Source organism: Pseudoliparis swirei, chromosome 18 (assembly GCF_029220125.1).
Source record: "Pseudoliparis swirei isolate HS2019 ecotype Mariana Trench chromosome 18, NWPU_hadal_v1, whole genome shotgun sequence".
NCBI classification, from domain to species: Eukaryota; Metazoa; Chordata; class Actinopteri; order Perciformes; family Liparidae; genus Pseudoliparis; species Pseudoliparis swirei.
In genome coordinates, this window is record NC_079405.1 from 24,143,033 (window position 1) to 24,165,308 (window position 22,276).

General features: G+C 43.7%; 1 protein-coding gene across 1 annotated transcript in view; it reads left to right on the forward strand.

The window, feature by feature from the left end:
- The window catches only part of cntn3b (contactin 3b), a 55,325-nt gene that overhangs the window by 17,092 nt on the left and 15,957 nt on the right, over positions 1-22,276 (forward strand). Inside the window, exons 4-14 of the mRNA XM_056437971.1 lie at positions 804-979; positions 4,633-4,731; positions 7,898-8,101; positions 10,179-10,281; positions 10,666-10,850; positions 11,685-11,821; positions 13,201-13,330; positions 13,952-14,102; positions 16,049-16,176; positions 18,412-18,587; positions 21,497-21,614. Coding sequence (XP_056293946.1) covers positions 804-979; positions 4,633-4,731; positions 7,898-8,101; positions 10,179-10,281; positions 10,666-10,850; positions 11,685-11,821; positions 13,201-13,330; positions 13,952-14,102; positions 16,049-16,176; positions 18,412-18,587; positions 21,497-21,614 — 1,607 coding nt within the window. The remainder of the gene's footprint in view (positions 1-803; positions 980-4,632; positions 4,732-7,897; positions 8,102-10,178; positions 10,282-10,665; positions 10,851-11,684; positions 11,822-13,200; positions 13,331-13,951; positions 14,103-16,048; positions 16,177-18,411; positions 18,588-21,496; positions 21,615-22,276) is intronic.

A 22,276-nucleotide genomic window follows, 5' to 3' on the forward strand; every position in this document is an offset into this window, starting at 1 on the left:
GATGCATCCTCTGAGGAACATGAACCACAATACCGAGTATGTTACGGTTATCCATCCAATATTTGTTGTGACATTTCACTCTAAACCATCAACCTCATTTTGGTGCTAAAATACAATGCAGAGGATCACCATAGACATTATGATACATCTTCTTGGGAACATCTTTCAGAATATGTTACGGTAACCCATTCAGTAGTTAGTTTGAGCTGTTCTGCCAAAGTGGTGGACAACCTCTAATGTGGTTAAAAACAGCAAAATAAAATGTTAAGTGCTCCCTCAAACTATGCTATGATTCAAAATTGTGTGTTTAATTATCTGCACATAAAAAACGTATTCCTAAGGCCATGCCCTCATTTTCTACCGAATGTCAATACACATTTCTTTACATTTTTCCAATATTCTGCTCGCAGACTGAAAAACCAGAACCAAAAATAGAACCTCCTTGGAGGTAATTAAACAAGGATGAAACTAAACCCATTTCATTATTACCACTGCTCATTGCTCAGTTTCGAAATGTTGCCTCCATCAGAAGAAAACTGAAAGAGCGAATGAAGTCAAACTGTTGAAAACTGGCAGCCGTGGCCGTCCTCAAAATCAAGAAATGTTTTTCTTTCGTCCTAAATTGTTATAATGTATATTTACAACGTCCCAATTTATCTGCTAACAATACAGAATCCTTCTCCTATTACTCACCTTTTATCTCCTCAGCATGATGCGACCGATCCAATCGATCTTTGTGATAAACACTGTGAGCGCGCCTCTCCAGGGGGCTCAGCCACTGATTGTGTTTGCGTTTTTTCCAGATGGTCACTAAACGGAACACTCATTGATCTGGGGAATGACTACCGGCGTCACATGTCTGGGGGCAGCCTGATCATTAGCAACCTGGACAAGGACCAAGACACCGGGGTATACCAGTGCGTGGCCTTCAACACGTGGGGGTCCATCCTCAGCCGCAGAGCCAGCCTACAATTTGCATGTAAGTGATCCCACAATTGCTCGCACGTTTTTCTGGCGTGACTCTGACACATATTATGACATCCTGGCATCGCTTTGCAATCGGCTGTTCATCAGTCGTACGTGTGTAATATTGCTGTGGCCCAGGCCTTCTTTTTCTTAACCTTATTACATTCATTAATGCCGATTTCTCATTTAGATTGCCTGAGAATAGATTTTTCGAAAGGGGAGATGGAAATCGAATGAAATGTCAGATGCAACAAACACTCGCAGCGGGTGAGGCCGCTTCTGACTTCCTCTGAACTCCATTGATTCTCATTAGCGGCTCCAACTCGTGACAGCATCTGTCTACGCTTGGTCCGAAATTGACTCATACTTTTACCAAGTGACGGGGCCAGCCCCTGTGATCAAGACTTCAACAGAGACGAACACGAATGACCCTTAAGAGGCGTTCGCATCTCTGTAATCGCCAGATGTTTCTGAGTGTTAAACATAGAGCAGATTGATCGTGGATCGGTGACAGTCTGTCAGGCTGCCGCTCAGAACACAAAAATGGCTCTGGGTTAGAAAGTGATGCTGTGGCGTTTTTCGTCCTACGGTACCTTTCAGACAGGCAACCGTCGAGGCACCTCTCTGCTCTTGATCAAGCATGCTGACTATTGATCATGTCCCAAGGATAGAGAGCATTTCACTTCCTCTCAGGAGATGGTATGCCATTATCCCTGCAGCCAGCAATGCATCTTACTTGTGGGGACCGGGTGAAGAGCCGAGCTGCTTGACATTTATTGTCTTGCCTAATGCGCAGCGAGGGAGGTCTAGGAGATCAGCTTGGCCGATACTCTGCATTCCCGTGTAATGAGGCCACTGCCCTAAGATAGACATGTCGTGCCTTCCTCGCTGCTTTACTTGCCGTCAAAATCAAGCTGCGACGACTTGAAGGTCGCTTGTCCTCCCCCGGAAACCACCGAAATAATGCAGAGAATGAAACACGGAATTGCAATCGGCATCATCAGCATGCAAACTGTATTTCTGATGGGTTTCGTCTTCTCCCACATTGCTTTGAAGAACAATCTAGTTGTGTTCAATCAGGGTTTTATGTTCATGGTTTTGGAAATCATCATCAGTTTTGGGAACATTGTGCTCATCAAGTTGTTTGCTGTGTGGCCGAGCGGAAAACAAGATTATTGTTTCTTTACTGACCTTGACTTCTCAGTTCTGCTCGGCCCAGAATATAACTTGGGATAACTTCACACATTCAATTCAATTCAGGTTTTTTCATACAGCCCAATATCACAAATTAAAAATGTTTACAATCTGTACACCTACGACATTGTAATTAAAATAGTTCTTATTTCATAGCGTTCTTACCTAGTACCCACATTAGCCACTGGGGCAAAATTTAGCTTCAAGATTTTTGCCTGATTTCCATTGCATGGTTTGGCTTTTATGAATAAAATAATGTGGTTGCCGTTAATGGCGTGACTATTTAAAATGGTCTACAGTGTTTTTAACCATAACTTCTATTATCGGTTCAGGTCGCTTGGACCCTTGCAGGGGAATAGTAAGTAGTAGTTTAGTTGTTGGGTGGGCAACGGACCATTGCCATCTCAGAAATAGCCCTGTATTCAAAGAAGAACTGACATCTTGTGTAATTATAACATAAAAACACATATAACTATAAAATATAACTCAATTAAATGAAAATGTTCACATTTCTTTGCTATTCGTACACTGACAGCGAGTTCACCTCAGCTCGATGAAACCCTTTGGTTATAATAAACGCCTTAATAGCTTTTACAAGGTGACAATGTGTCAGAGTTGCGTTAACAATACTGCTTTAAATAGCCAGTTGGAATGTTTATAACCTGGTTGTTATCACCTCACTTCTCAGTTATGTTGTAATGATGTTCCCAATTCTCACTAATTGCCTGACAGTAATACAGTAAGAGATGAAAACTGTCGTTAAAGCTACAATAAAAAAGCACATTATAATAAAACCGATACCTTTTTCTTTCACAAAGCACATTACGACTGCTGCATTGTGTGGCCTCTACAGCAGGTACAAGTAGTTTGCTCAATAACATTGATGGTCACACTATATAACTGGGATGCGGGCGGCGCTATTGCCCCCAGACCAATCATCTTTGAGCTGTAATGGTTGCTCTGTGTAATCTCCAAGCCAGCCATTCTATTATTCGTTCCTCTCTTTTTTCTCCTCTGCTTACAAAGGAATCACTGCAGCTACAGTGAGTTTGGCCTCTGGCTCTCAGAGTTACAGTGTGCGGTCAGTTCACTCCAGTGAAGACTGTTTTTCTTCTGCTCAGGGGGCTGAGGAGGGACAGAAGTGTAACCCCCTCCAGCACCGAGCCCGGCTACATGTCCGCAACTCCTCTGGGCCATTTTGAACGATGGTCCTCCTCTCCCCGTCCACGAAGTTGTAATTTGTAGATCTCTGATTCGCCATAAAATCGTGGCTGTTCTAATTTTCATATGATGTTATGCTGGAGCTTTTATTTGTTTTAAATCAACGCGATATCGTGAATGTCTTTAAGAGATGGACTCTGTGTTTATTAATGATGTGGTCACACCAAAAGCGTTGCGAATATTTGCAACGCTTTGCTCGCGTGAGTTCACTCGCTTGGCTTCTTCGCATCATTCGCGCCTTAGAGGGGGCGGGGCTTATCTCCTATCTTGATGTGAACGCCGCATAAGACATCCTGATGAGATCAGGAGGACATGGCATCTGTCTGTATATTTGAAGTCGGGCGTCTCCTCCTGTGGCCTCCTCGGCGTCCTGCCGTGACTTGGCTCTGTCTGACTCCGCTGCGGTCATACGAGAGCTACTCATTAATCTCACCAACACTCTGTCCCACTTCTCGCCATAATCTTCCCATCCTCCCTAATTTCCCTTATCGGTCACACTGACTTTTCTTTTGTTTGTGTTTGGATGGCTTACTCTCGGCTGTTAGCCAGAGGGTGCCGACAGAGTGCAGAGTGGCCTGCGGCAGCTTCTCTCCATCAGTCATAATGCCAGGGGGTGGTTTATCATCGCAGGTTTTTATTTTTTTATTAATTTATTTTTTGGTCTCCCAGCGACCGCTCATTCATTTGCAAAATGAATAGATAGATTGTGCCGAGCGTATTGATGGGGTGAGCTAATGTTTTTAAGTGCGACATTACACCGCATTTAATAATGATGCTACTTATTGCTGCTGGCACTGCAAACTGTCATTTGTCATGCACACACTCCCCCCCTCTCCCCCCCCCCCCCAGCCTCCTCACACCCCACGTTTGCTCAGTCCACACCCCACTGCTCATTCTATCCCATTCCAGGCTAATCTTTTTCGCGGCGCAGCGTCAACACGTCGGGTCCATCGATTTCATCAGCACCCCGAGATGCCTTTGAAAGTGTCGAAGGCTGTCGGGAAGGTGTCCCAGGGCAATCAATGATGCCCTGTTAAAGTTCTACCGCTCAAAATCTAACATCAAAAACATGCCTCAGAAAGTCAGTGAAGGGTGTCTTGGAAAAAAATAACTACGTTCAGAACTTTGAAATATAGACGACATCAAAATAAATAAATAAAACACTTTCTAGCCATTTGATACTGAGCTCAGTGCCGTTGATGGTTTTACTTTCTTTTTCTAATTCCATTTTGATCTCGTTTGACTCATCAGATCTTGATAACTTCAGAATTCAAGCGGTGAGGAGCGCCGTCAACGTCCGTGAGGGCCAGGGAGTGGTTCTCCTCTGTGGACCGCCTGCACACTCTGGAGGTAAGCTCGCTCTATCTGGGTACGCCACCTTTTTTGTGCCTCTTATTTAAACATGACCCAAAACGAATTCCCTCTACCCTGTTTCACAAGGCTATGTGCAGTCGAGGTGCTCCTAATTAATCAACCTTATTTGGTTGTGGACCTGTCGTTGGTTGTAGGGATTCAGCTGACTCATCTTAGTGACGCCTCAGTAGGGTTCGGTACCGAAAACCAGTGCCAATATTGCACCGCGCATTTCGGTGCTTCCTTTCGGTGCCTGAGCCGATTGAAATTGCAAAAAAACTATTATTATGAACTTCTCTGGTGACTCCGCCCTGTCAGCAGGTAACGACAGCCTATCATTTAACATCGGCATGCACCGTGTTTCACTGTCTGCGTGAGGGGAGATGGGGAGACCGCTCCCCCTGAAAATGTGAAGACCGATGATGACAAGACCAGCCTGAACTCAGATTAGTACCATAACTTTGATTGCATGTCTTGCATTCACAAAAGTAGGTTAACTAATAATATATTAGCCATTATAACCACGTTTAATCTAGCTTGTAGCTAGCTCGTAGCTAGCTAGTAGCTCGCACGACAGTCTGATATCCGTTTTTTTTGTCAGTGCTCCATGTGAACACCTTTTACAGGGAATATGGCCGAAGAGGTTTTTAATGTCGTCATTTTTAATCGTCGTTATGTGCTTTTTATTTTTTTTAAAGTATCGGTTCAGGCACCGTTTAGGCACCGGTATCGTTTTAAAAGTACCGGTTTAGCACCGGTATCGGGAAAAAAAACTAAACGATACCCATCCCTACGCCTCAGTGGCAAAAGGCCTTTTTTAAATCGGCAATGCTAATAACAAGCCCCGCCTACTCTGTTGCGCGCCACGTCTCGCCGTTTGGTAGATAGATAGATAGATAAATACTTTATTAATCCCCAAGGGGAAATTTGTCATAGCAGTAGCAGCACCAATAAACTAAACACACGAGAATGAAAAATAAAATATAAAATATAAAAAACAGGGATGAAAGATATAGATGTATACAAGAAGTATACAAAGTAAAATATAAAATAAAATATATATGTATATATACAACATATATGCATACACAATACAATACTAATGACTAAAATTAAATTAAATATAAAATATAAAAATATTAAATATAGACAGTTGTTGACATCCATTGCAACGCTTGGTCTCGTTTTGAACCGCGGCATCTGCAGATTAACTCCACACAAGATGTGTTATGACCCATGGGAGAGATTAACAAATACAACATGAATAAATCCCAGTTTTTGTGTTATCTTCGCCACCATCATGAGCGTACGGGAGCCCGGAGGCGCCACTAATTAAGATTCAACTCCCAGTGTAGAAGAGGGAAGAGGGGAGACACTTGCTCAAGATCTGCAATCTAATGAGTGCACATTGCTTCCCCGTTTCTCAAATTAGGCTGAAAGAAGAAGTTTTACATTTTGTTGCTGAGAGTTAGATGAGAAAGTTGATACAGTACCTCTTTTCATATCTGTCCGTTAAATATGAAGTTACAGCCATCAGCGGGCGAGCATAGCTTACCTCAAAGGCTCCAGTATGTACAAGGGCAAACCGCTTTAAAGCTCACTAATTGACACCCTAAGTCTCTTTTGTTAAACCCTGTACAAAAACCAAAGTATTTGAACACTGAGGAGTTTAGAGGGCCCTAAAAGGACAAGTTATTCCACTTTCATTTATAATGGGTGAAACAAAAGAGATGCAACGTGTCGATTCGTGAGTCTTAGAGGTGCTGATAAAAAATTGCGTTACCCTAGGACAGAGCCAGACTTGCTGTTTCCAGTCTGTATGCCAGGCCTCATAATTATGCACCGCACATAAAAATAAAAAATAAAGCTCTAATTGTTCAACTGAGAAGCTGGGACCGTCATCTTTAAATAAGAGGCCACAAACAGGAGATAAAGACGCGGGGCTGCTCCACCTCTCGGAGGACACGGACAATGGCTGCTGCCTGGCTCGTCTTCGTATCGATACAGTAGCTTGCACATCGGAACAACCAATTTAGTTCGCAAGGGAACAGTTGCATTGTACAGCTGCTCTATGGGATAATGGGTCAGAGTACTCTGTGTGAAATACAGTTTGACAGCTTTTCCTCTGACATCGGCCGGGGCTCATACGCGGTTGGCTGCTGTGACTGTGGCGCCATTGTGTTCGGTGTTTTTTTTCTTTCTTCTCACAGAAGTGAATGAAAGTAAAGCAGCGCGAGCATGCGGTCCCCTTTCTTTCCTTTTCTCGCCCTGCTGTTCCTTCACCTTCTCTCCCTCTTTTTTCCAACACCTTTTTTTCTTCTCCTCTCATAAATGATGAAAGCATCAATTTGCTTACGAACGCCTCGAACGCCATTGAACTTTATCCAACACCTACGGTATATAAAAGCACCTTCTCTCCCCGGCTCTCGATTCTCTTTGTGGACACTTTGAATCCCCCCCCCCCCCCCCCATGACCTCATTCTTACTCACATCACCCAGATATAGAAAAAAAAAAGTACGACAAAATTGGCACGCGCAATCGTGATTGTGTCACCGTTTGTTGACTCAGCTGTTTTTAGTGCACGACTCGCCTATTCTGTTGCACTGAAGCCCCGATGTTGTATTTCCACTGTCCTCTCGACTTAAAATCTGCTCATTACAGCGGCGTGGGTCAGATGGAGGTTCTGCTGAGTCTGAACTTTGTGGCCCCTGCTTGCCTAATCAGAAGCGGCGTCGTACCTGCATCGCTGCTCCCAGCTTCGGACACTTGAACCCCACACACTTCTCGCCGTCAATTCCACCCATCCCTTCCCGTTCGTCCACGTGCCCGCCAACGAGCCGACCGAGTCTCTCAGGGACCCGGGGAATGGAGGCCACGTGTCGGGGGAGGGCCACCGACGCGCCGTAATCCATTTTGTTTCGCTCCCTTTCCCCGGGTCTCCCATTGCTTCTGCATTGATGGCTATTACATTTGCCATGCCTTGGTACATCTTCCCAAGGAATCTGAGATAAGGGAAGGAAAATGAGGTTCCGTACTAAAGATTTTCGGCCACACCAGGGGGATCTTCTTTTGGAGAGGTCGATGTTACTAATACAGTTCCTGTGCAATCAGTGTTTGAGCGAGCAGTAATGGCGATTTAATTGTTTTCCTTTTCCATTCCAGGTCTGACATTTGCGTGGATCTTTAACGAGTACCCGTACTTTGTCCAGCAAGACAGCCGTCGATTCATCTCTCAGGAGACGGGGAGTCTGTACATCTCCAAAGTGGAGCCTTCAGATGTCGGCAACTACACCTGTGTGGTGAACAACTCCGTGACGAGGGAGAAGGTGCTCAGCTCGCCCACACCCCTGGTCCTTAGAAATGACGGTAAATTATTTCAATGATATGGGAACTGAGTGGAAAAAACCCCCACAGTTGTTACATCTTCATGTCCGCATGTTGCCATTTGTGGTTGTGAGAGGTCTTCGACTCAGTAGGCATCAATTTGACATTACGTCAAAATTAAAAACTGGGCTATCTTTGATTGAGCTTACTCAGCATTATTTGTTCATATTTAAATATTCTACTTTATAAGAAGTCACATCTGAATTTTTTGATATTGGACTGTTGACATCTAATGATACGGTTGACAGCTCCGCACTTAAGCTGCCTGAGCTCATGTTAACGTTAACATGCTGACAGGACGGCTTTGAATATCGGACGTCTCAATTTAAGCCGCGGCATTTCATATCCTCTTCGACAAGACGGTGGGGCGTGCTTCACATATACACTGAATTAAATTCAGTTGACAAAAGGTTGTTAAAAAGATGACTTTTCAGAAAGGGTGTTTTTGTTCTACCTGATGCCTTTTATAAAGGCTTTTTATCCCTCATTGCTATATACATGTTATCAAACCCTTTCACAGATCAGATACATACCATTCTATTCACGACTTTTGGGTTGCCAGGTTGGTCGGTCTTTATATTCCTCTATTCCTCTATATTCACGACACTTTCTGTTTATTAATAATTTACATTCATTAGTGCTGATTTGATGGCTTATTAGAAAATGAGTACCCCATAAGCATTACCAGCATCAATGGATTGACAATAATTACAAGTGGATTATTACAGAATAAACCAGCCATGAACGGTAAAGTTGCGCAACCCATACGTTGATGTTTTCAAGGACTTATGATCAATAAAGCCTAAGTAGATAATTTGTTAACTGCTATTGATTGCAGGACGCCTTATTAGAATGCGGTGCAATGTTTCCCTTCAGTCTTTCTGATCTCAGCGTCTCTATTCAGCCATTATTTCGAATTATCAGACCATTGATTTGAAGCACAAAATGGCAAACTGTGAAGGCTTTCGTGAGCTAGAGTTATAGTTCAAATTAATGTTGACGTTTCCATATGGAAAAATGCTGCATATCACTAATAACTAATCATTGAGATAATCAGCAACACAGTTGCTTGAGAAAAATGTTTTTAACATTGTGCATTTTGGCTAAACCGCAGCAAATTGACAACGGTCTGCGTGAAAAATCCAACATAACAACATATATAAGCGTAAATAAATAGCCAGCGCCCATTTCTTACAAAAGGTTGTGTAACAAGCGCAACAATGTTACGCAACAAGTGTAAAGTCACAGCGGTCTCCTGGGTGAAAGTCCATGTTTGGTTTGACCCATCATCCTGATCTCTGACCTGCCCTCAGTGGAGTATTGACACGCTCGGGTCGAGCTGCGAACGCTTTACTTTTCAACGTCGTTCGCGACCTCTTGGTCTAAAAACATGCACCGGTCCCCAAATCATCTCCTGCTGCCAGATCATGGGTTTGTACTTGGTAATCGTATACGGGAACCTACTCCTATCGCTGAGAAACAGTATTTGACTCGTTCCGTAAATGAAGTCACATTGCCACAGGTGATGAATCTCTGGTCCAAGTCTTTTCCCTGATGTGTTCTCTAAATCTTTTATAAGCCACGTTTTTCCCCTTCAGTGGACACTTTTTCTGGACATGCATATTTTTTCTTGTGAGCCTGTGTCGCTGCGTTACTACTTTCTGTTTCATCCACAGGGTTTTTACGGTCATGGAAAACCTAGAAAAGTAATGGAATTTATAAATGGCTATTTCCAGGCCTGGAAAAGTCCTTGAACATTTTTTTTTATCACAAAACTTTTGGAAAAGTCATGGAAATGTGGTATATTCATAAATTCATTAACGCAGTTTGATAATTAAAAAAAACATTTATTTAAATATTTAGTCTTTTATTCAAGCTATTGTCTCACCCATTTGTCATTCAAGGTATATACTCTTGTATACACTGAGATTTCACAAAATGTTTGGTCATGGAAAGTCATGGAAATCCATTGGTCAACATGTGTATGAACCCTGGATCCAACACGTGTACAATAGGTGAGCCTTTAATCCTTGATTTTCATCTCGTCTCCCTTTTTTAGGAGTAATGGGCGAATATGAACCCAAAATAGAAGTTCATTTCCCTGATTCAGTCCCAGCTGCAAAGGAATCGGTGGTGAGACTGGAATGCTTCGCTCTGGGAAAGTAAGTCCGCCTCACTGTGTGTGTGTGTGTCGGTGTGTATGTGTGTGTGTGAGTGTGTGTGTGACATATTACGTAGGCTCATTCGTGCATGAATGAGTGCTACTCAAGGTGATTTAGGGATGCGCGACCATAACATTACTCACTCTCAGATTAATCAATCTATAGGAGGGCAACATGAATAGACAAGGGGGAAGAAATTAAAGTTATTTTTAAGAGCTTCTGAAATTAGGGTAATCCCAGTTTGATTTGCAGGGAACAATAACTCACAGGGCTTTAGCTCCAACTGCTGTTGCCGTGCGCGCTTAATCAAACTTTGATCGCCGGGGGAAATGACAGTCGACCACCACGGGAGCTTTTTTTTCCAATGTCTGTTTTGTTCTGCAGCCCCGTCCCAGAAATAAGCTGGAGGAGGACCAGCGGCATCCCTTTCCCCAGCAAAGTGAAGATGAAGAATTCAAACGCCGTCCTCGAAATTCCAAATGTCCAGCAGGAGGACTCGGGGATGTACGAATGCATAGCGGAGAACAGGCGGGGCAAAAATGCCGCGCGAGGTCGTATTTCATTCCACGGTGAGCGAACCGCTTCCAATTGACAAGGAAACGCAGGAGGGAGCGAGAGTCTCCATTGGCACAGGAAACATGCATGTGATCAGCCACCTTAACAGGATCCCCTTGACGGGAAGCCTATTTGTCTACTGCTACAATGAAATGAAAGTTCAGGCTTTGGATTCAAGCTCTAAAATATAAATAGTGAATGTTATTGTAAAGGAGCCACATTTCCAGTCGATATTTAAATCTGTGGACCAGCCAGCCTTCCTTGTGTCGATCAAATCCCAAAATTGCCCAAATTTGTCAAAATGGCCGTTTTGGAGACCTCGCCTGAATTCTCTTCACTAAAAACCTCTCTAACTTTGTTCTGCTTCATTTTTTGAAAGTCAAACTTTGCAGGGAGAATGTTAACATATTTAAATATGATTTGTGAGAGTTTAAAACCTTTAAACTGCCTCATTCCAAACATATAAACATCCTAGAAGTGCTTTTTTTCAATTCGGACCTGACATTTTAATATTTTTTCTGTGTGCCATCTTCATTTACTCTTACCCAGAAACATATAGACTGACATCTGAACAACATTTTTTTTATTTATTAAAAAGGTAAAAAATTAAACAAATATTAAAATAGCCCTAGTGGTTGCAGAGATACAGCCTTTTTAGTTTGTCTGTGTACTTTTCGGAGCTGAGGCCAAAAAAGAGCTTTGTGTTCAAAAGGTTAAACTTTGATGATTTAATGCAAGGCTGCTTTTAAACGGCTTCATGATTTCTGATACCGGCGTTTGCTAATCCACTGCTTCTATAATTAAAAACACATGTTTGAAGATAATCCCCCTGTTTTTTTTATTCCAAGCTAAACCTCACTGGCTCCAGACAATAACGGACACGGTGCTGTCCATCGAGGAGAACCTCTTCTGGGAGTGCAAGGCCAACGGAAAGCCCAAACCGTCCTACAGCTGGCTGAAGAACGGCGAGCAAGTGACGCCTGAGGTATGGAGATATGTTGACGCAGTGAAAGCAGATGTTTCTGTTTCGGTTGCTTACTCTGAATCAAAAAATGAAGAGAAACAGTTTAAAATATGAATTGTGAGCGTACCCCTGCTCTGGATGAACGCACATTCTGTATCAGAACTGGATTTGTATGACAAGAATCAACCTCTCATCCATTTTTACCACTTGCTCGGTAGAACTAGCGTTAATTAAATTCAAGGAGTGCTCCTCCAGTGCTTTCAGAATGGGGCTGACAGGCACACCTGGTATCTGTATCTAAATATATCATAAGTATAAGAACATCTGATCCAAGGGCCTTTGAATTTCTACTTGATATTAACAAGCATTCACTAATTCATTTTTTTAAACCCTTTTCATATCACTGAGGTAAAAATGCCATTCATTCTCGAACACACCGACCAAAAAACTGCCAGTTTCTTTTTTTTTTGTCATCAAGAAAATGGTCCTCCCAAGCTGCAACTATTTCGCACATCATGCCAAACCCAAGATGTGTGTGTGGCAGCTGTCCCCAATCTGGCCTCGGCTGCTGGCTGGTTGGTAATCAGTCAGCTGCTCTGACTGATTGGCAATCAGTCAGCAGCCGATGCTGCTTGTATAAAAGGGCAGCAGAGCTGGAGGGAGAGGAGGAAGTGAGCAGAGGCGCAGTGTTGCGGTCTGCTCGGGGTGTGTGTGTTGCCGAAATAAAAGATGTCATCGAACGAAACCTCTTGGTGCCTGGCTGAGCCTTGGTGCTGGTGGGGGAAACCCGCGGGTAGCGGCGTGAGACCTGCTACAGTGTGAAATAGGCAGATTGCTCCTTTTTAAACCAGCCACTGAAGCGAGATAATGTAGAATGTAATCATCGGTAAACACACAAACAGATTTGGGTCGTCGGTGTCTGTGCGATAAGGTGACTTTGTGCCTCGCTAATGTGTTCTATTTCACCGAGCTCCGGCTTTCCGAATGCGAATATAATTAAGAGAGCGCCGAGAGGAAGGCCCTCCCCCCTTCCGCCTTGAGGATGTCTGACTAGCTCACCGGGTTAAAAATCAATCCGAGTCATCATCCGAGCTGTCGCCGTAGTTTTTCCAGCTGAGCGACCCCGGCAAATGAATGACTTCTTAATGTGCTGCCGGTGCTGTTGTCAACATTGTTTCTCTTCTGTGTTTCCAAGATGTCAGGTTAGCGGCTTCCACCGCTGCCTCCTCGTCTCTTCCCCCATTCCAAGCTGAACATATATGCTCTTTAAGCCTCTCTCTCTCTCTGTCGTCCTCCCTTCTTCACGGTGCACCAGTAATTGCTGCCGCTGTGCTCGTGGACATAATAGGCTGGCCTTGCAATGGATATGCAGAACTGTGTCTCTCTCTCCTCCTCTTCAGGGCCGGCTACAAATCGAAAACGGGGCCCTCTCCATAGCCGTGGTAAACCTGTCAGATTCCGGGGTGTATCAGTGTGTGGCGGAAAACAAACACGCCATTATTTATTCCAGTGCCCAACTAATGGTGTTAGGTAAGATTGCATCCCTCCCTGTGCTTTTATCCGTCTGTGCGTTTGATCATCTCCTGAGATAAAAAAAGAATAAAAAAAGCAAACTGCTATTGCTCTTCTCAGCAATCAGTCGGCTCTCATTTGATGTCACTACGGGCTCTGCAAGCAAAAAAAGAAGAAACACAAAAATGAATCTGATGGAGTGTCTCATTTTACTTTTGGTCCTTTCATCGTATCGATTTGGTCTACTACAAACGCGTCGCTCTGTGACATCGTGCATGCTTTCTCATGTAGATGGGTTTATTGATTTATTGACACTTTGATGACTTCCATCTGACTGGCTCGAAGAGGAATTCAATTCCGTCTTGCTACAAGTGATGACACTTTAAACGACGGCTAACAGAAATGCGTAAAAGAAGAAAAAATGCTCGGGGTGGACGTTTTTTAAGTGGTGGATTATGCGTGGAGCATCGAAAAAAAAGGGGCATGGGCTGGCAGGTGGGTCGGTATCGACCTTGAGCCCAATAGGCATTTCTGCTGAGTTCACGCTGAGACGGTGAGCTTGTCGATCTGCAAAGGTACAGGTTGCCGATATTTTTGTTTTTGACCTCGTGCCTTTTCTTCTTCTCCCACGACGCTCAGCTTCGCCCCCCAGTTTCTCCAGAAGTCCATTGAGGACCCTGCTAAAAGCTCGCTCAGGCAGCGAAGTCACTCTTGAATGCAAGCCCCAGGCCTCACCCCCAGCAATTACCCAGTGGAAGAAAGGGAACGAGATCCTGCAGAGAACCGAAAGGTAGGAGAAAAAGAAGAAGAAAAGTCCAAGTGCATATTTTTTTCCGAACTGCTTTTTTTATTCGTATTCACTGCGAGCTTCGAATTGTTTGAATAGTGTGTTTTGGGATTTGTGCAGATGCATAGAAGGGAAGGCTAATGAGAAGATTGAGATAAGGAAAACCCCACCCGGCGGGAAAAATAGCAAATGGCTATTATACAACGTGCATGTGCAAATTTTGCTGTGTGTGAGCGATGAAGTTGCCAGCTGGTCAGATCAACCCCAGTATGCATGAAAGGTTTCAAACCATTAACGATTAGCAAACGGAGTTGCCGCTGAATAGGAAGGCTTTTACAATCGGGGAAGTAAAAAAAATAAACACGGAAGCTGTCGCTCGTGCAAACAGAGTGTGATTCACGCAATCCCCAAGACTAAAAAAAATGTCTTCTGGCAGATTTGAGAATCTAACAAGATTGCGAACACACACACGCAGACATTATATAGCAGCCGACGAGCAAACTTTTAAGGCGCCACTTTAAGCAACGCAAAGTGGTAGTTTGTTGTCCTCGCGTCTCGCCGAGAGGCTAATTTGAGCGACTGCGAAGACCTCGCACAATGCTCCAGGACCAATTAGAAAGGAGAAGAAATCCAAAAGGGAAATCACAGGCGGGGAAATGACACATTTGAAAGCAATACATCCGTGCACTGACTTGTCATCAGAGGAGGAGGAGAAGAAAAGCGGTGACTAATGCTCCCCGCCTCCCCCACACCGCCGCTGAAAGTCGGAGTATTCGCAAACAAGCCGGATGGTATGAATAAAAACTGGAAAACACAGCGCAGGGAAGAAATGCTTTTCTGCCGTCTGAATGACGCCCATTGTTGCTTATTCAAAAATAGGTTTTTGAAAGCGAACAATAGGAGCAAAAGAATCTTGTCAAGGCAGCAATGATGCTCCTCGCTGGGCTCGAGCTGCATCCAAAGCTGCAGAAAATTGGGGAAAATTCCCGAGCTGGAAGTGACATTGAGAGACTACGTTGGCTTCTCACGCCGTGTGCTCAAAACACGAGGTGTGTTTGACTGCAGCATGCTGTAAATTGGAGCAGTGGAAAGATGGATACATGAAAATTGTCACGGAATAGCAATAAATTAATGGCACTCATACTCAGATTATGAAAAACGCATTTCCGATACATATTTCCCTCGTGGCGTCGAGACATGCAGATCATTTGAGCTTAATTTACTCATCGCTCAAAAAGCCTGTAAAAACAAATACATCCTCATATTTGGTCGTTCTGGCTCTAAATCCCGTTTCACTCTGAAACTTTCGTTCACCCTTAAAAGGATGGATTTTTTTCACATTAACACAACATGAAAGTTCCATGTAGTAACTTTAATGTAGCTTTAAATCAACAATTTCATGTAATTAATTGTCTTTTTAATGGGTTTTTTGCCAGTCATTATACATTGCGTGCTATTTTGTGGGGTAATACTTGTGTACTCCCTCACATTATATCACACTTGGGTTCCCAGCGTGATGCCGTCCTCAGTGACCTTAGCAACATTAAAGCCTGTGAAGCACATAAGATTTATTCATTGAGTTATTCAGTGTGGCTGTTTGTAAAATATCTCCCTCATTTAATAACGTGTCCCAGAGTTTAGCCTACCACTGAGACGAGGTGATAGGTCACAGCGACCGCTGCTTTCCCGCCGCAAAGAATTTCATTTTCCTGAGGTTTAGCGAAGAGCTTTCAAAGCACCACGAGGGTCAAAATGCCTCCGTCAGAAAACTTACAGTAGACTTACGACATGAAGACTAAAATATGAAAATGAAATAACTGTCACATGGGAACAAATGTTTTGAATATCTGCAAAAAATAGAGACAAATGCAGTATAATGACTTAAGTCTAACTTTACACTGTCCACCAGTTAATATAGTTTTTAAAAAAGCATTTCTGCTTCCACACAGGATTACTTTGCTTCCCAACGGGACGTTAAAGATCGCCAATGTAACCCGACGGGATGCAGCCAGCTACACGTGCGTCGCTAAGAACAAGTTTGGGACGGCGAGCACGACCGGGAGGCTGCTCATCACCGGTGAGTCCATCAACACCTCCCCCTTTATTGACCTGTTTATTGCTCTACAACCCGCCCTACTTCTGTTCATGTCATTATGCTAAGCTTGTGTTATGTGTGCAGAGTTGCCTCCCAAGACTCCCGGTGACTTTAAAGACAGTCGGTTCTAGATTTTCCAACGGAAGAAGACGAAAGCAGCTTTTTGTTTTCTTAATGGCAACCATTGAGCTTGACAGCTGAAATACCAGCTCTAGTTAGGAGCTTTTTAGCTGACGCTTATAGAAAGCGACGTACAATAAGTGCATTCAACCATGAGCACAAACTCAGGACAACAAGAATCGAGAAAATAAAATGTTCTCAAGAAAGCCAAACTACAAAAATACCTTCAGTAAGTGCCATCCTTGGACAAATTCAGTGGCACTTCAGTGTGCCACTGAATTTGCTAATATATTTTATTTCAAGGTATAGTCGGAAAAACGTTTAATTTAATTTAATTATCTGTAGCTAGCCTGACTATTTCCACATCTGAGCGTTGGCTGAAAACTTCTCTGGCTGAATTATCATTATTTCGAGGTGACTCGTATGAAATGACCCACAAACGGTGCTCAGTTCATCTGGCTGGTTAGACCTCTGCCCAGCACTGTGTGGGCGTGTATAGACACAATTGATTGACTATCTTTCTGAGTGTCTTGTTAGCTTTTTTTTTTGCACCTGTTAGAGTCGTAGAAATGACACCTTTATCATCCTTATTGGTAGATGAAGATTTGTAACCTCATGAATTCTACCCACAAAGACCACAACGGGGGGAAATGGCTAGCTTGGCTATATCAAACATGAATAAATATCCCGACCAGTACAATAGATAGACGAGTCATTTTAAAGAGCTTTGAGTGGTGACGCCCACACATTCAAACATTGCAGGAAAATAAAGTGTAAACATAACAAATAGCTTTTTGACAAGGGTTTATGTGTCAGACCATTGCTTTAACGGGTCAGTTACTTGCTGAAATCTCTGCTGATTGCCAGGAAATTGTTTCCAACCAAGAAATAGTCCGACACATGATCCCATCAAATCCGCAGATTTGTTGTTTGGCTGTCGTTGGTGACCGGCTAGTTTCTAGTCTTTGGGCTGAGCTAAGTTAGCCGGCTGCTGGCAGGTTGGAACTTTTCCTGCAGACGGTGGCATCGATCTTATCATCTTATTCTTAGCAAGAATCTAAATGTAAACAATTTCCAAAACCTTTCCTTTTAGTATGTATTTTATGGCCGCCTTAACGTACTATTTCAGTGCTCTAATAATGCAAAAAAAAGATATAGGCTAAAATGTTGTCGAGGGCATGGAAATAAAATAGCAGCATTGCTTTTGTAATAAATGGTAAAGTCAGTCAGCCCAAATATTAGAGCACAGTATAATGAGGAAAGATATTTAAAATATACTCAACACAGTTTAGATGTTAACTATTCTCTCTGGTATTGCTCTTTATGCCGCCCCCACATACAGTCTTAGGAATCCAAATCTTTTAAAGTCTTGCTGTTCCCAGGTATGGCCACAAGGCTTTGATTCAACATCCAAGGGATGGATTCAGCTCATGGACAATTTCCTTTCCTTTCAAAATAAAGGTCAACCATTTCTTGTCAATTTATGGCTCGAGAGGAGAGTAGCTTTTATTTACATTGAAATATCTATTGCATGTGTTCACGTTAATAACCAAAGTTATTGTGAAATTAATATGACTGGTCTACATTCTGCAAAAACAGCAGCACAAACATTATCCTTGATTTAGTCAAAGGTCATTATTTATGAAGGCAGTGACATAACACGTACATGTAGCCCTCCAGTTTTATCTGTTGTGTGTGTGCGTAGCCACCTGACCTATTTTTCTCATTAGCTTCCATTCTTTCCACACACTGACAGCTGAACCATTTAATGTCAGAGAATTTAATTACAGTGACCTTTCCTCAACAAACTCCAATCCCACCACAGCCACCAGTGGGATTGTGCTCCCATCTCTGTAATCCCGTTTCAAACATTTCCCCCCAAATTGATCCCAGAACATAAAGTGCGAACCTGATATGTCATTAAATGTTGCTAATGGAAAGGCTTGGAATATAAGTGCTTATTAAAATCAGGGAAAGCTACACATTTAATTCAACGCCTCTGAGAATGCCAGTTGCCGGGGTCACTGCAAGGGTCAAAAGCTTCCCCGCGTCAGCGTGAAATTAACACGCGTACGCCGTCGTCTGTTGTCCGGCCAGAGCCCACCAGGATCACCGTGAGGCCCACGAACATGGAGATTATTGTTGGCGAGAGCATCGTGTTACCCTGCCAGATCGCCTGCGATCCGGCTCTGGATGTTTCCTTCTCGTGGGCGTTCAACGGCCAGCTCATCGGCTTCCAGAGAGACGGCGGTCACTTCGAAAGAGTGGGCGGGGTGAGTCATCCCGAAGCATCATTCCGGCTATTCTCGGATTAATTGGTACACACTGCGTGATGTGTAAGGGTGTGTGCTCCGTTGCCCTGCTGAGGTCTTCTTCGACAGCAGTAAATACCGCGAGCAGAGAAACGTACGCTGAGACGTAGGAGAGCTCCACAGTGGTACGAAACATAGCCTCACTGAACGTCTGTAACGTCTGTATTATGGGTCCTTATTGGCTGTGGGAGCTTCTCCGTGTTACACTTCTAAAGATATATCAATGAAATGCCATTTCAGTCATGAAGAGGGCCTTCATTAATAAGGTCTTTAGACTTTATTCATCCCTTCAACGTCTGGCTCTCTTACCTCAAGGGAGAACATGTCCTTATCATCTTCCTCTGCCAGAGTTTAATTTTGCATACCTATTTGTGAATCTTAAGCCCCCCCCCCCCCCGAAAGAATTAAGTAATGAGCTACCTGGCATGGCACCAGTAAATGTCCATTTGAAATCCTTATTCTTTCATATAATGATAAGTGAGGACTCCCGGTCGAATATTTGTTCCTTTTGATGAACGGCAGAGTCGATTGTTCAGAGCTTGTCGGTATGAAATTGCTTTAAGTATGCCTCTTTTTTTTTTTGGTGCTCTTTAATCGTGCCAGCCCCGTGGCCTAATCGCTGCCATTCACGTGGTAAAGGTTGACAGGATATCTGAATGCCCTCTCAGCGTCGCGGACACGGCAAATTCATATCTCTATGAATGCAAATAGCAATTACTAATGACATTGAACTAATAAAATGAGATATAGTTTTCACAGAATCCGTTTCCCCTGTCCAGAGAGATTACCAGCCCCCTGCTCAACAGCTTCTGATGAATTAATTAACATAATTAAAGCAAATCTGCCTCATCACGGCCTCCGTGCCAAAGGAAGGACGCCTTGCTCTCTCGGGGCACGAGCTCCCAGGTTTGGCCAGGTGGCGGCTGACATCAGAGAGGGTAAAATCAGACATGGCGGAGGGAGGGGGAGATGTGAAAGGAAGGGGTAAAAGAGAAAATAGAGCGAGAGGGGTCGTCTCTTTTGCCCCGTGGGGCGCTCGGAAGTGCCATTCCGCTCGGCCTGGTTTGTCAGGTGCCTTTAGAGAGGCGCCGGCGTTGCTGCGGAGGGGAGCTGTGATCACTTGCCGCCGCTGGGGGAGGCGGGTGTGATGAAATCCGCTACGACTGCAGCGAGTCTTACCTGGCTCGCCCCCCCCCCCCCCCCCCCCAGGTGACTCTATTTTTTCCAAAAGCAACACATTTCCTTTCACGAGCCGACGTGCTTTGTTACAGACTCTTGGGGAGGTGACTTTCAGAGGGCTGACAGGATAATGCTGTTACACAATGTGTTATTATAACACTGCAAATGACTTTTTTACACCTCGGCAAACATGTTGCCATTTAAAAAGATAAGGCTTGTGATATGCTACATTTTTGTTGTTGTGTTGATACCAACAGAAGACCACTATTAAATGATCGTGCCCGACGTTTTTCACGATAAGCAGGATATTACAGGTTCATGGGTCTAGCATCTAATCTTGACTTGCCAGTGCGTTAAATTAAAGATGAATTGTGACGATAAAATGTCTCATTCTGTCTCGTCAAATGCAAGCTGTCCTGCCGGCAATGCACACTTCAAACGTGACTCAAAAGTGACACGGCGTATGTGCTAATGTGTCCACGGCCACTTGCAACGTGTATTGTTTCATTTAATGTTGCAATCTGAAGAGCTGGTTTCTAGAAGCGAGTGGCAGAACAGTGAGAATTGAACACTTGGGTTCAGACATTGTGTGAGGCCTCTCCCGGTGTGTTCAAGGCCCACTTTTGACTGACGCTCCTCTCACAACTTCCAACTTTTGTGTTGTGTTGTGTGCAAAAAGTAATGTTCTGTGTTCAAAGTTTGCTATTGCTTGTTCCACTGTGCTTGTTGAGCTCCACGGCTGTCTCAAAGTTATTAAATGAGTACAATAATATCTGCACGATGAACATGGGCAGCGCAGTTGATTTTGAGTCGATCCCACATAAGCAGTCCTGCTGCTGCGGATACGAGACGAGACGTAAGAGAACCAAATATGTATTAATCCACCGCTGAAAATAGTTCCCAACAATATACCCATTTATTCCTGTTTGAGCAGTGTTTGCTAAAAAAAAACACATTGTCTAACTTTTAGACAGAATCAGTGTCGGCTATGCTAAACACTGTTTTCTGTTTTTTAAAAGAATATTTATTTAAAAATGAGCTCGGGTGTGAGCAACACAAACAGTGTCGGGAAAATGTTCCCGAATTGTGAGCCGGACAAAGGCATCTGTTGTATTTTGGTCTTTTAATGAGATTTGTTGACAATGAGAAAAGCATAGAAAACACCAGCCGCTCACGCAGCCACTAATAATACAAATCATGTCAAACGCAGATGAAAAAGATGACTGTGTGTTTTGCCGCGTTCCCTCACGGCCACCGCGTGCATCTCCGGCTTATGTGAAATAATATTTGCTCTTTACACTGGGAGTTATCCTCATATCTTGCTTGAGCTTATGTAATTACAGAATAATTAGGATTGCCTAGCCAATTAACTCTGCTGTGTTTGTTCTGTGTGTCCCGTGCATAGCTGGTAGCTGTTTGTAGGGGGCTATGGAGGGGGTGAGGGGTTGGCAGCGGCTGGTTGGTTGGGTAGCGCCCAAAGGACAGCCAAAAGCATTATTTGTGCAGACTACATCTGCCATGTATGTCGGTGTTTGAGGAGATGCGCAAACCTGTGGGCCTGGAGACGATGTAAATGTGCGAGGCATTATGAATGTTTCAAAACATCCTCGAGCCAAAAGTGATGAAATAACGCTGCGTTATATAGCCTCGTGTTTTTTTTCTTCTCCAACCGTCATATTCTCGTCTTCCAGAGTATTTCGGGGGATCTGATGATTCGGAATATCCAGCTGAACCACGGGGGGAAATACGTCTGCGTCATTGACACGGATGTGGAGAGCCTGTCCACCTCAGCCATCTTGGTTGTCAAAGGTAAGCGAGCCAAAAGGATTTGCGATGTCGAGCTCGTTTTCACATGCCGCCGCATGAACACGCCCTTGTACCTCGGCTGTGTAAATAATGTGGCGTTGAAGCATCTGCACAAGTATTCAAAGAGAAGGTTGTTTTTACAGAGCGGGGATGTGAGGGGAAAAAAATCCTCCACGCTTCCTATAAATATATACGCTGCTGCGGCGGCTTCTGTTTACATTATACTGTATATATGTTGCTGAAATACATTTGAGGGAGAAAGAAAAAAAAAGGACACACACACTTATTCTGGCATGTGCGAATAAGGATCTGGCTCACTTGCTTATCTCCGGTGATTTACATTGGTATTCATGGTGCCCTTAACAAACTGTAACAGAGGTCCCAGGTGCTTCGGGAAGGCAATTTTTATCACATAAAAATGGCTATAATTGGTTCATTTACACATGGGCAAAATATCATGGAAAGCATTTGAGTAATTGGGCAGTTGAGCAAACAACAGCAACAAGCTAACGAACTCTCACGGACGCTCGCTCCCGTCTCTCTGACTCCGGCGTATTGACTCCTTTTTTCCCGTTTTTCTCACGGATGACGCCATCCCCGTTGGGTAATAGTCACTTCGTAGCCCTACGCGCGAAACCAACAGTGACTAAAGAGTCCCACTCCCC